Raw genomic sequence first — 15,228 nt, forward strand, 5'->3', positions numbered from 1 at the left:
CACAAGTCCCTGTTCATTTTGTGGGCCCTTTCCAAGAAGCTTAGATAGGTTTCATATTAATCTCTAACTAAAGCCATTTAGCAGAGAACTCTAGAGATTTTTATATTCAGCAAATAGCTAAGCCTAAATAAAGAAGTGAAACTGAAATTGGCCAGTCAGATATCAAGAAAGGCAAGCATCAGTAGGCTCTTTGCATTTTTTCAAATTCAAAACTTAAAGGGCATCCACCAACAGCTACTGGTTTCCACCTGATGATCCAGGTGTATGAAACAAATGTAAGGTGAAAACTCTGCTTTAGTAGTACTTTTTGGCCTTTAGAGGAACACTGAAACTACAGGGGAGTGACGGCTGACCATTTATTGCACATTTCTGGTTTGGGTAGAATAATTATTAGCACTTTGATAAGCAAAATTTATTGTTATAAATATTTATATTAATTTGTCTGTAAATGAGTTAATAAACTGTTCATAGTCTAGATATATGGCATTTGGGAATCATATCCCTGTACTACCCACACCAAGCCACGCTTGCCAGCTGTATGGAAATGTGTGCTGCCTGTAGTTGTAGGGTCTTGCATTTGCTTCCTGGATCACATGCTGACCCTCACTCTGACCAGATTAAAGTAAAGTGGATGACAAAGTAATAACCTGGGCCCAGAAGCACCTGCTTCAATATAGCAACAAGGGCTTTGGGTTCCTGGATAAAATCCCTCACAAGTTTTCTTCTAGCGCAATGGGAGAATTCAGCTGCTGCAGTACGGAGCGAAATGGCAGGTGGGAGGGAGAAGTGGTTTAAGAAAAGATGTGGGAAATACTTTGTAAAAGATCACTGGTCTCCACACTTGCAGGGAATGACAAGAGACTTGCAAGTTGTGTTGTTTGTTTAGAACCAGATTTAGAAAGCAATTGAAATAAAGGGGAAAGGCTAAGAAGTTTCAATTCGGTGTTGTAACACACCACTCAAAACTCATCTTTTTTTTAAAAAGAGACTGTAAAATACAGTTCGGTTAGAAAACCTGAAAATACCTACTAGGCTGTGTTTAGGACTAAAAATACCAGGCAGAATAAAGACTTGCAGGCCAAAAAAGAAAAGACAAGGAGACTGATCCAATACAGAATTTCAAGTAAAAGGACCCACTTCAAGTGCAGTTTCCAGAGGGTCAGTTTAGTATTCCCAACAGGAACAATGCTCTGCAAACCAGAGGGGTGCTGAGGAGCACAGAGTGTGTTAGAATTTCACTGGGACTAGGTCTACTTGGGAGGAAGGAAAAAAAAAAAAAAAACAAAACAAAAAAAACAGGCAATGTACCAGAGTCAGTTTTGCCTTGAAGAACTTGTAACTCTCAAAGAGAAAGTAAAAAGTTTCAGAAACAGATTGGTGTGCAGAGCTTTTCTTCAACTTGTTAACATGAAAAGGAATTTTCTAAAGAAAATCTTTCACAGACAAGACACTGGAGAGAATTTAGATATTAGAGATGAAAATAATTTGTTTGCTCATAAATTACTATTTACGGGGCATTAAAAAAAAGAAAGTATAGCAGTAAGGTGTAGAAGTCGACTACAACACAGTAGAGAAATAGAGGCCTGCAGGAATATGCACAAAACAAGAGGAGAACTTAAACGTATACAAGAGACACTGGAAAAAATGTTAAATTAATAGTATGATTTGTGGAAACACTTGGTAAAGCTGTACTCCATAGAAATTTTATCTTGATTCGCCTGAGCAAGAAACAACAAGGTTTTTGGATGCGTACCCTAAGTATTAAGTGAGGTTGGCCAACTGGTTGAATGTGCAAAGGAAAGATCTGGAAAACCTAATTCCTTTGAAAAACACAGGTTGATCAGGGAGGAATGAGGGAATGTCAAGATGGACATTAAGAATTTGTAAGAAAAAGCTTATGAAAGAACTAAGAAGCTGTACTCATGCAAACAGTTAAAACAATGCCAGAGCACATATATAAGAACTCGGTGGATATCAAAATTAATCTGTTGATTTACTGTGGGCATAAAGAAAGCCTTGCCCTGGTACAAACTGTGAAAATAACTATGTCAAGTCCTGAAGGGAATTCTGTTGACCAGCCTTGGTCAGTGGGAAAAATTTTGAAGTAGGGAGTTCAAGGATGAACTTGAGCCAGGATCCATTGTTTTTAGCTGAATTAAAAAGTGTCAAGATAATCCTGTTAGATTACGTGTTTCTGTTAAATCATTACAAACTGTTGCAGCACCTATGCCTCAGAACTATGGTAGACCTGAAGAATTAGAGCTAGTTAAGTTTTTTCATCATGGATACACATGGGACTCATGGAACAATTGCGCTGGATCAGCAGAAGTTCAGCTGGGTGAGCATCCTGTTGATGATGGTCATCAAGATACATACCTAGGAAAAAGCTGTAAAAGCATGGCAAGAATACAATAATAAGTTCCTGGAACATTCTTTTACTCTGATTCATAATCTTGGGGATATCCTGAGAAAGAATTTCTTCCCTAAGTTTCAAGTTGGTTTTAAAGAATGTGAAACTTTAACATCCATAAAAATCATGCAAGGAGTTCCACCACTTGCGCTTGTGTGAGTGAAAAGAAAGCTCTCCAAACATTCATGTGTTTACTAGACATGGTGAAAAATCATTCCCTACTCAGCACGATTGTTACTTATTATTTTACCAAATTCTTTGGTCACCTGAGAAAACCATCTTTTCCAAAATTAAGATTCCTGCTTCAGTGACCTGTCTTACACATAAGAACACTTTTATGCCTTTTATCACCTTTGTTGTTCTCCCTTTCCTTTTCCAATTTTATTAGCTCCTCTGTTGTGTAGCAGTGAGTAGGGACAGTCTACAACATGAGGAACAAAACTGTTAACAAAACAGCATTCAAAATTATTTTTATTAGACCTAGTGCCTTCTCAAATAATTGAATTATTTTTGCCCTGCCTCAAGAATATTTTAACATTTTTGCCAATGAAGATTTATGATCCTTCTTCCTCATTTGGATACAACTCTCATTTCTGATGCATTCATTTTTTCCACCTTAAAACAGTGGGAAAAAAATCCCAACCTAAAGCCTTCATGTACTCAGAAAATTATAATCAACAGGACGAAGTTGTTAAAAGTAGAAAAGAAGACTAACTACAGCTTGCTGTTGTAAGGCAGCTTGTATCCAAGAAAGCTTTCTGTGGATACTTAACATGACCATATAACCCAGACCCAGTGATGAGATCTGCGAAATCAGGCTTCTTTTGGTGACTGGTGACTGGTATCCTGAAGCCCATTGCTTTTAGCTTCTGGGGACACCGCAGTAAATGCCTGGAGTGTTTCTGTCAGGTCAGAATTCCAGAGAGATATTTTTAGTTCAAGCAACCAGTTTCTCTGACAACATGAAATATGTAAAAGCAGCATAGGTTAAAAGTTAAACAACATTAATTGTCACCTTGTAGAAGTTATTTGTGCTTGAATTTTTCATCAGACACTTCATAGGAACTGTTACAGAACCAGTTGTATAACCAGGATACTGTTTTGTTTACCATTTGTTGGCTGAGGATATATGGAATCAATCTGACATTTTCTTCCTTTAACATGACGTCCGGGAAAAACTGAAGAATTTACAGAATGGTTAAAGAGAACATAACATAAATAGTGTATTTCCATAGCAAGAATATTGAATGTATTACAAAAGCAAAAAAAAAAAAAAATCAAAATCTGATTCTGTGCAAACTGGCAGAATGCACAAGGTGATACTACAAGAGCACCTGGACAGAGGGCTGTTCCTCCTCATATGTACAGATGAGTCTCAAGGCTTTTTGAAAACAGCTTTTTGGAGCACATGGGCAGCTTGCCCATGTCTTAGACATTTTGTGGTATAACTGGAACATATAGCTCCATGGCAGAGCTCCACTGCAAGAGGAATATTATGGTTTTAATGAGAGTTTGAGAAGTGGATCTCAAGTACCATGCTCTCTGCAAGAGTGGGCTTCCTTACACTCATAACTGATCGACCCTTACAGCTCACAACTGATCAATGCTATCTATTGAACCAGGTGCCCAAGTTCCTGGAGGTATCCCAAACTTTATTTTCCATCCAAATTGCTGGTATATCTGATAGAAAAAAGAAAGCAATGTATTATTACACAGCACTTCCCTTCTAGCACTGGCATTAATAGTGCTTCTGCAGAAGCAGATGGTCCCTCTGTGGGTCTACCAGCAGACTAGGAAAAGGTACAAACTGAAATCAAGCAAGGACTATTTGGAAGACTTTGGTGAGTACTACAAAACTCCACTGAAGTTTTGTTTTGTTTTTATTTTCTGTTTTATTTAAGTAACTAGCATTGTAGCTAAGAAAGGATTAAAGCTAGTAAGGTCTGCTGTTACATAGGGAATTATTACCACTCAGTATTTTTCTGAAACTCACTAAGTTGACTTGTGACTGAATTACTTGTTACTATATAAGCTACCTGGCTTATCTTTGTACAAAAGAATCACAAAAGAAGCTTAAAACACCAGGCAGTAGGTTTTCCCTCTTTCACAGACACATACTTAACACTTTCTTCCCCTTAAGACACTGTGAATCTTCCAGTCCAATCTCAGGTTTGGATGTTCTCTGTAGGTCGATTTTGTAGTATTTTTACCTCTACCATTCCAGAAATTGCAAATGAAGACTGAGGTCTTTGGGATTTCAACAGATGTTTAAACATAGCTCCTAATGCAACACAAAGAACTTGGATGCTGTAGATAAACCTCAATTCAGGGTCACTGCAGTTCAGATGCAAGATGGAAGGTTTCTTTTTCCTGAAGTAGGTTTTGTTTCAGATGATAATTAAAATAGATAAGGGATTCTCTAATATCATCCACATTCCTAGCAGACCACATATTGAGGATGAGTAGAAAATTCTCCATTCTCCAATTCAGTTTAGATGTGGGAAACTGTACATTAAACTGTAAACTGTACATTACTAAGCTGTAACTATAGAGTGATGTTTTGTCTTACATCCAGTGTGTTTCTGGGATAGATTATGGTCAAGGAACTTAGGAGTGTCAGCCAGTCTCAGATTCTGGAAAGCCCATGTATCTGGTGTGTTCCTGGACCACTGCCCAGCTGTGTGCTCCCCTCTCCATTTTCCCCTTCAGCTATTAGGTCTGGAGAAGTCAAGCTACCTATGCAGTAATGACTCGCTCTCCTTCCCCAAAGCCCAAGGGCAAAAAGAACACAGAAAGCACCAACCAAACTAAAATAAAGTATTATCTGCAAAGGCAGCCTTGATAGTGAGAAGACATGAATTTAGTACATTTAGCCCAAGGTGTCTTAGTTCAAAGCTGCTCACCTGAGTTTCACCAAGAACTCAGACTATGCACCCATGTCCGTAAGTTCCTCATTTCACACTACTTCTACCTTCAGGTACATTTCCCTTTCCCCCGTCTTCAGAGATGCTAGTCACCATGCTCATGCCTCCAGAGGAAGTGACTTTTCCTGACCAAAAGCTGTCTGTGAAAACAAATCCTGTATGTTCTCAGCACTAATGAACAACATACAAAGATGTATCCTCTTTTAACTCGGGAAGTAGAGACTGTGCTGGGAAACAACTTCCAAGCGTATTCTACCTTACTACATTCCTTCTTCAGCCTCCTCCTACCTTCTGATCTGATAGAGGCCTTAGCTTTAGAAAAAAATTTCTTTTGTTCCTTAAGGAAGCATAATTTCTTGAACTAAGACATGTAGCCTAGGAAACAGAACATCTTCAAACAAGTTCAACAACTTTCATACTGGTTCTTGAGCCTTCATCTCTTGGGGTGCCAGAGGTATGCTTCCAAGCACATGCTGTTAATTTTAAGCACTTTCATTTCTGAGCAGCAACCACCTTCAGTGTAGAATACTCCTACTTGGGTTCCTTGCACTACCAGGTCGTTAATGAATTCAAAGTCCCAAGAAATGATCAGCCACTTCTCCCTCGCAGGATGCTGACCTTGTATCACACTTTTCAAGAACAAATGCAATTCAGTACAAGCCACTGGTGTACTTAGGAGCTCTTTGGGTCCATCCTGAGCTTGAACACTCACAGAGGCTGCTGAATTGGCATTGATTCACCCCCACTTTACAAGTTTAACACCTGTTCTCACTTTGTGCCCTGCATTGAGACATTCCAATAAAGATTTTAAATGCAGACTTTGCTAGGCACTTGGCATTTCCTCAAGCATCACACAATTATGAGGCATCATCAGGCCTTATAAAAAGTTTCTCACAACTACTCTGCTTTTAGCCTCTAAGGGATTATTAAGAGCAGTGAGTGGCAAGTATGATACACCATTAAAAAGGAGATGGAAGAACTCCTTACCTACGTGGAGAAAGAAAAGGCCTGCCTTTGGAATATGTGTATCAGATATTCAAGGCTCACTCTTACTTCCCTCTAGACAAGACCATTAGTTCATCACTTCCAAACAGCAATTTTACAAATACCGGCTCTAGGCCATCACTCACTTCTCTGAACAAGATACCTGAAACAGCAGCATTAGGCATAGAAACAGAGGCTTTTTTCCCCACAAATTTTTAATTTTGCTGTGTTTAAAACCTCCTCCCTTACAGAGATATAATTTTCTTCTGAAATATGTACCAAGATAAAGTGGCCCTGATGATTGTAACAGCCAGGACAGGATATTCTTACCTTCTGACACATAATCCAAGGGCCCTGCCTGCTTTTGACCTGGTGTTTCCATCTGGCTAAGATCCATCACCTGACATTCCCCTCTCATTATGCTGTGGCTGCTAGATGATGCCTGGCTAAAGAGTGCACCTACCTTTCACAGGAAAAGGACAGACAGGTTAGAGGCAGGGAAGATTCTATAAAGCTGAAACATAGCTAAATGAAGATGTTGTATGTTGTGGTTTGCCAAGTTATTTCCCTAATTTTTTTTTTTTTAATCCTAGATTAGAAACTTGCCAGCAGTGTAGTTCAGGCAGATTTGATGGCTGTCTTTTGCCCACAGGGAGATGGCTTCTTTTTCAAACTGTTTCATTTTTTTCCCTTTTCCCAGGGAGCAAATAATATGCTTTGGTAAGAGCTTTCCAAAATGGGGAGTATTTGTGATGTGATCGGTCCTAGACCAACCTGTTAAATACAAGACAAATCCTTTGGTATTCCTCTGAGGAGGAACAAGAACTCCCTGGTTGCCAACATTGCTTGAGAAGAAACAGAGGTATTTACAAAAGACGCCGCAAATTTTTATTTTCACAGACGCCTTTTAACCCTTCCAGATGTCTGAGTCAAGACATGTCTGCTCTTTCTTAATGTGAACATTAACCACAATTTTAGGTATTTGCGAAACCTAAGGTCTCCTGACATTATTTTTAGCATGTGGTGGGAAGGCAGAAGTTCCAAGATTATCACATTAATCTCGCTTGCCCCATATCTAAGAATTCAACACCTATGACCTATTTAGATTGCACTGCCCTTACAAAGCGGTGAATATTGACCTCTTCCTAAACATCTTTCAGGGTCAGAGGATACGGGTATGGGCGGGGGGGGGGGGGGGGTGGTGTTTGTGTTTTTGTTCCTGTGGGTTGGTTGGAACCCACCCCACATCAGTAGATGCATTTTTGCTAACTGCAGGTATTGTAAGATTGGCCCTGCTGTTAAACAGGTTCAGTCAGAGTAAAAAAATTATCTTGATTCTAAAATACATGCCTTGATTACTGAGCTCTAACTACAGCCATCCCAACTTAAAACCAGAACTGCTAAGTTATTCTATATTTAACTGCATTAGGAATTTGAATCTTGCATGTTTTTATCTCCATGCGTTAAAGAAGAAAAGGGTTGCTTCACAAGGATTTAGAAACTTGCAATACACAGTAAGTATGACTGTCTCTTGTTCTTCCTGAGACTACAAAAACTGGAGTTGATCATCATTTACCTGCAGCTGTACTAGTTATGATCATAGCTGTTCTTTACTAGCTCCACAGTAAAACTACAGAAGCATTTTAGCACACTTCAATACCACATAATCTGCTTTAGAACAGGCCATCACTGAAGGTAGTTTGTGCACATCTTGTTGGAATATGACCACTACTTGTTATATCTCAATGCCATCTGTACTGGCATGGCAGGTACACCTTTCAAACTGCATTACATACTGGCAGGCTTCATTTGCCAAAAAGCTTATTTAGCAATGTTTTTTCACTATTCATCTGTATACTCCACTCATTACTCAATGAAAGCAGTACTATTTAGAAATCTTACACTTGAGGCAATAAAGAGTGAATGTTTATAATAGGTAATACATATATATAATGTTTTTTTTAATGCCATTAAGAAAACAAAACTCTTTACTTGCTAGTAGAAACCTATGACCAGCTAGCTCAAATTAAGTACTAGGATCCAAGACTTACTGATCAGTTCAGAATATATGAATATTAAGATCGTTTTCTTGGATAGAAACATGGCCACCTGAATAGTTTAAAACAAAAACATCAAGTTAATCCAACACTAAGCAAAAATGCAAACTGCCATTTATTACACCATTCCCACTGTAAGGTCACTTCTATGCAAACCCAAACTGCAAACACCATACTAAAATCCATGTATTTAAGATCTTACAAATCCTTCTTAACTGGAAGATCAATCTCACTGGAGTTAATCCCATAATGAGTTGGGATTTTTTCCTGAGAGTTGTGTTAATATTACAAGAAACTAGTAGAGAAAGGCACTGCTAATGCTTGAAGCCATCATGTCTTCCAGTGAGATAAGTTATGACCACCTGTCCCTTTATATGCAGGCCTAGCCTTTTGTTAGCATGAAACCCACATCTAATTTCTTCATCTGCAAATTCTGACAGATTTTAACAACATCTATACCGGTTTTCTTCAAAGCAGCTTTTAAGCATCTCACTAATTCAAAAGCAAGTGTAAATGCTCACACTTCTGTAACTGTAGATAACAGAAATACAGGACATCTTCACTAGCCTAGTTTAAAGCAGTTACACACTGGTCACTTCCTGGTAAAAGACACATCAGTGATTTTCACTGAATGTTTGTCTTCTGCTAGAAGAATCAACTTAAGCACACATACAAACCTCAAATTCTGTTGAAAATTGTGGATTGGAAACAGGTTGGCTTATCAACACAACTATTTGCACTAGAAGAAAAAACATTTAATTGCAATATCCAAAGGAAGCCTTTGACCACAATCTGAAACAGGAACAGTCCTTTAAAAGCCACTCTGGCTTTCCAGATGCAGGAACTACGTATTTTTATCTGTCATCTCAGATACTGTAATGTTATAATCACCTTTAAATTGTAATGCACATCTGCATAATGAAAAGATTACTCATAATTATTTTATGCTAGCTCTCACCAGTGTTTTGTAAAACAGCTTCATTCTAAAGTATGCTGACATTGCTACTTAAGAAAAGCTCTGACTTACAAATGGGACATCTATAAATTTATCTCTGTCAAAATTCCCAAGGAGGAAGCTTTTTAAACCCAAATTCATTACATTTAATAACAGAAGTTAGTAGTTATTTTAAAATAACCATTATGAGTGACAGAATTACGTATATTCCTTATCCTACTAAAGAAAAAAAATCTGAAAACTGTTATTTTAGATAACAGAACAACACTGAAAGCACAACACTTGGAACCAGGAACTCAGTATCTGATACATTCCATTCCTGGCTTTCAATAGCTGACTTGTGTTCATGTACAATCACTTAAACTACTATGATTACTAACCATTAGTGTAAAAATAGATACTGAATTATCTGTGAAGCATATAAGACATTTTTAGATCTTAAGTTTTTAACACTAAACAGTATTAGATTACACTCAACATTAACTTGGCACTGACATGGACACACTAAGAGTTAAAATGCACAACCTGGGTTAATCACTGCAGATAAGGAATCAGTCAACCAAAGTTGGATTTTAGGTGCTGCAAGTCATTTTAAGTACTAGAAAGTCTATTTTTACTTACCATTATCTTCTGTGCAATCAAATGACACAGAGTATTCTACTGGTTGTGCAGCATTAACTAAGTGCATTTCTTAAGTTCCTTAGTGCAAAAACAAGAAGTAGGATTCCATGTCTTCTCTACATGTTAGTGACCAACGCAACTAAACTGTCACACTAACGGTCTACAGGGAACTGCCACCAATAATCAGCCAAACGTATAATTCTCATACTATGGGGAATTAGATTTTTTTTAGACACTCCAAGTTTTACCTAAATGACTGAATGAAAGTGTTGGCTTTAGAGTGGACACCAAACTTCATGTACTGTATTTCACGATTCAAACTTTAAATATTCAATCTGCATTTAAGTACCTATTATGTTATGCTACCTTTTATCAGGTACCTGGAAGTCTGACCATCTAAAGAAGCTTTCGTGAAGATAGCTTTAAGTAAATCACACAGCCCAATGTATCCAGATGAGCTCAGCTATGCAGCATCTGCTCAGGAGTTGGCCATTTAAAAATAGGTATTTTGTGGAAAAATTAGTAACCAGTTATATACTGGCAAGAAAAAGGTATAATTACATGAGACAATCACCCCTCTCAAATTGCCAGTCAACTAACAAGTTAGTCCTGGTGGCACTTTCCAACAAATCTCTCTTTTGAAACAATCAAGACAAATGGGCATCAAAGCAGTCACTCTTTAATCCCATGGATTTTTTTTTTTTAATGTAAGTGAATATACACTTGGCAAACTATGACCAGGTAACTGTGAAAATCAGGCTCCTGAAAAGATTTAACATCAGAGCTTCTAGGAAGCATTGTTTATTTGTAATAAATGGCTGTAAAGTGACAGTAACGTAGTCCTTCCTCCACTACCTGTATTAAGGATCAAGGAATCTTCACCTCAACTTCCCCTCCTGTTGCCACATCCCATTCATCTGACAGAGTTAATGGCAAAGTACAACCTGGTGTTTCCTATGTCCAACTAATTCAACTAGCTAGGCCCAGACAAGAGATGTCATGTGCTGGTGCTGGAGTTAATTCAGGAAGACACTCCATAAAGACAGACTTCTACATCCATGAAGTCCATATAGTCATAAAGTCAGGAATCATAAGCTTCAGGGCATGAACATAGACTCAAGTTTGCACTTTACCCATTTTCAGTTGTCTGAAAATTGTCTTACCAAGTTCACCGCTTCATTGCCTACTTCAAAACTTGCTACTCCATTTTAAACAATCAATATTTTCCACTAATACCTCTCTAATGGGAGGGAATAACAGTCTTAGTGTTGTGCAGTGTATCAATTTAAACACACTCTTTTGTGAAAACGTTCTGTGTGTTTATATCCATGTTGCCTTTTATTTCTCAAAAAAAAAAAAAAAACCAAACAAAAAACCAAACCAAAAAAAAAACCAAACAAAAAAACATGCCTCCCCTCATTGGCATATGGAAGCACTAAAATAATTGTTAGGCTGAACAGGAAAGTTAAGCCTCTGAAGAATAATCAAAGGCACAAGGGAATAAAAAAGTTGCAGCCATATGTAACATTTCTATCCTTAAGTTGGGAATCCTGCCTTTAGAGGACACTACATTTATTTTAGACTATGTCATATCCCTCACCCCCAAAAAGAACAGAATTAATATTCCTTATTTTAGATTTTAAAGACAGTATTTACATAAGAGTTGCACAACGCAGAAATTCAGAAACTGATCTTAGTATCTTATTGTAATAACAGCCTTCCTCCAACAGTAAAAACACAAACTTAAGTTCTGGGTCATAACAGTATCTCCTCTTTAAAAACTGGAAAGAAAAAAAAAGTACAGTTGCATGTCCTATAGGAAACCTTTCAAACAAAAATGAGTATTAAAACAAGATTATAATTTAAAAAGCTGTGTATTGGAGTGTTTATAAACCAGAAGTGTTAAGCAGCAGCAGCAGTTTCCGGTTTCTTAATAAATTCAACTAGACTTTGAATTTAGAAACACATTACAAACCAATGTGGAACTATACTACTTATGCACCTTTGCAGGTGTTTCAGTAAAGAAAGCCTCCTACGAGAATAAACAGAGGCAGCACACTATATTAAATCAAAACTAGCCTTCAGCATGCCAAAAAGAACTGTGTCATATGTTCATCTGTCACCAAAGCACCCCCTAAGAGATGCGTTATTGCTGTAGAACATTTCAAGTTTACCAACACCCAAGTGCAACCAAAATGATGTTGTATATATGCTCTTGCCCATTCTCACCAGTATTTTCACTTAATGGTTTTTCTTTAAACAATCAAATTTAAAGCTTTGTAAAATAACTTTTTTTGATTTTAGTTTTTTTTTTCACAATATTAATCACCACATGCAATTTAGCTTTCTGATAATTTTTCTAAAAAACTGCACCACTATCAGAACAGTGCAAATCATATTTAATCGCAAAAGTTATAATGGCTTGAGTTCATAATTAGAGGGAACACTGTCAGGATCTTGGTATTTTGCTCACTCACCATTGCTTGCATTCCATTAAAAACTTTCCTGTCAATTTTGCCTTTTTTTTTCCCTTTAAATAGTCATCCCCCATGCTTTTATCAGAGCTGAAATTAGGGATTTAATCCACAATTTCAACACACATAGTTCCTTAGTTGCAATGTTTTTATGCACTTCCATCCACTGTTACAATTCCATAAACCTATTACCCCCGCAACACATTTCCAGACTAAAAACTAGTCACTAGCACTTGTGATCCAACAAGTGTTTCAAGTTTTTCAGCAATGGAGAGATTTCAAGATTAAGAAATCTGAGGACTTTCCCTCTCCTACAGCCCCCAGTGTTTCATTTCATAGCAAGTTAAAAATTGGTTTCCACATCTTGACAGTGTTCCTTATAAAACCGTATGACAGTAGAAGAGCCAGTAGGCATGGCAACCTCTTGGAAGGGAGCATTTACACTCCTTGGCACTGGGAATGCCAGCACCAAGGATTACATTGAAATTCAAAATTATACTTAAGGCTACAATTAAAAAACCCACTTTCCATAAGCCTAATTTCTTTAAGTAGATTTGAAAATTCAGAAGCTAATGCAACTGTTAAGTTTTACACTTGAATCTGAGGAAGAAAATTCTTTTCTTTAGCAAGGGCAGTATATGAAACTAGTGGCAAATGTCTTTTAGGCATTGAGTACTCATTTCACTATTGTTCACTTACTTTGTCTTAAAGTTCAAAACTGGCAAGGCACATTTACATATTCCAATGAATACTTGACAATTTTTAATTACACTTTATGTCCCAGCTATCCCAGTAATTGACATACAACATACTAAAATGGTTTATTAAGATAACAAAAAAAAAAAAATCAATTAATGTGAAAACATACAGGCTATTGGCAACCACTATTCTAAAAATTATGTAAATACAAGTAAACATACTGAAATGTGTGCGATTCTAAGTTTTTAACCAGAAGATCTCTGTACTAACACACATTTATATTAATGACACATAAAAAAAATAAAAACTTTATTACAAAAATAAGTTACACTCGCCTCCAGCTTACAGTATAAAACAATTTTATTTGCAGGAATGCAAAATGATTGTTTGCCATGAGCATTTTCAACATATGACATGTCTAATTTTGTTAAAATTTGCATTTACTGGGGGAACTGGTGTGTATAAAACCTTAATTAGGTATAAGCTTCAATTTTCATTGTGGTGCCTATGGGTATGTAGTATAACTGCAGTATCCCTTTGTGAAGGGGGTTAAGGGAACTCTTTCTGCCAAGTCCAAAGTAAGTCATAATTTTATCTTTTACTTATATGAAACTGGACTTGGCAAGGTTCTGTTTTTATTTTGTCTTTTTTAAGGGTGGTTCAATAGAGGATGCTTCACCACTGAACACTCACTGTCATCAAGGTGCTTTAGAAAATTAAAAACATAGCACAAATGATTGTACTCTACTCTACTCTACAGGTTATCATGATCTGCATAAGAGAAATGGAAAGCTGATCCACATGTTTTTACAGTGATCAGCAATAAGAAATGCACTAATGAAAACATACCTTTTACCTAAAAAGCTAAACTACAGCCATATACTATTCTATGATTTATGAAAAACTTCAAAATATCCAAATGTCAGGCTTCACTGTACAGTTGTCAGTTTTAGTCTGACCTTTTATAAAGGGACACTGCAGTATTTAGTACAAGTTGCTGATGCACTTTTTTTGAACATCTGATGTCTTACAAAAGTAACATCTTGCTAAACTATTATACATCCAAATAACTACAATATCTGAAGAAGCAAGGCTGCTTTTTCAGCCACAAAATACGACAAAAGCAAGGCCTGTTATGATGGTCATGAGGAAGTCTTACAAAGCCTCTGGAACTAAAGGCAACTAAGAATGTTACATTTGGTATATTATAATCTTACCCTCATATCATATTAAACAAGCCTTGCTTTTATCTACAAAGATTTTCTATGTACAGTACAGACAGGGTATAGTTCAATCCTCTGCTACTGAGGTAGTTAACCAACCCTTTAAAAAAGGTTCTGAAAAGAACCACTATCTGGAATGCCTGACTAACCAGCTCTGATGATTACACCTGAAACTGCTGTATCTGAACACAATTCATAAGTGATTACTAAATAGACAATCATGATTAACCTTCATGAGCAGAAATAAAATTTAAGGATACCAATGATGGTATTCATCTATACCACTGCAATAAAAATTTGAATGCAAGAATTTGTGAATACCACTTTTGGAATCCTTAACTAAGAAAACTCGGGGGAAAAATCTACTTAAAGCAGATTTTTTAAAGGACAACTTTATTCTTTATTAAGATACCATGCTAGACGTTAAGGATTTTGTTGAACACGTTGGGGAAATAGAGTAGCTTTAGTTTAATAACTTGCACTGCAGAGAAAACTGTTAAAGAAATCCATTTCAAAGTCCAAGTATTAGTTCAAATGTCCCATATTTGAATCCATGATCTTCGCAGGAAGGTCTTTTGCAACAGAATATGCTCCTATACAGCTGAGATACTTAAGGTTGCTTGATATCCTTACCATTACTCCACTGCAAGCTTCTGGTGTAATCCCACATAGCAAGTCAGTCTTCATTGTAACAGGTCAGGACCGGCCTCGACCCCTTTTCCCTGCTAGCCAGGTAACAAAAGGAATCAATTAGATAAATCATTTTAAACTCTGGTCTGTACATTTGTTAACATAAAATCTTAGCAAAATGAATTATTTTTAAATAAAACTACTAGACAAGAACATTTTGCCTTCTGATGGCCACTAACTTTGAAATTTTG

At 36.9% G+C, this 15,228-nt stretch overlaps 1 protein-coding gene across 4 annotated transcripts in view; it reads right to left on the reverse strand.

Annotated features, from left to right (window-relative positions):
* Positions 1-12,009: 12,009 nt before the first annotated feature.
* The window catches only part of SYNCRIP (synaptotagmin binding cytoplasmic RNA interacting protein), a 24,643-nt gene continuing 21,424 nt past the window's right edge, over positions 12,010-15,228 (reverse strand). For 3 of the 4 annotated variants that reach the window (XM_062489860.1, XM_062489858.1, XM_062489854.1), the window contains exon 11: positions 12,010-15,072. In XM_062489860.1, the coding sequence (XP_062345844.1) occupies positions 15,031-15,072 (42 nt within the window). In that variant the 3' untranslated portion in view covers positions 12,010-15,030. The remainder of the gene's footprint in view (positions 15,073-15,228) is intronic. The other variant, XM_062489859.1, reaches the window with a different exon arrangement.

The sequence above is a fragment of the Cinclus cinclus genome, chromosome 3, assembly GCF_963662255.1.
Source record: "Cinclus cinclus chromosome 3, bCinCin1.1, whole genome shotgun sequence".
Taxonomy (NCBI): domain Eukaryota; kingdom Metazoa; phylum Chordata; class Aves; order Passeriformes; family Cinclidae; genus Cinclus; species Cinclus cinclus.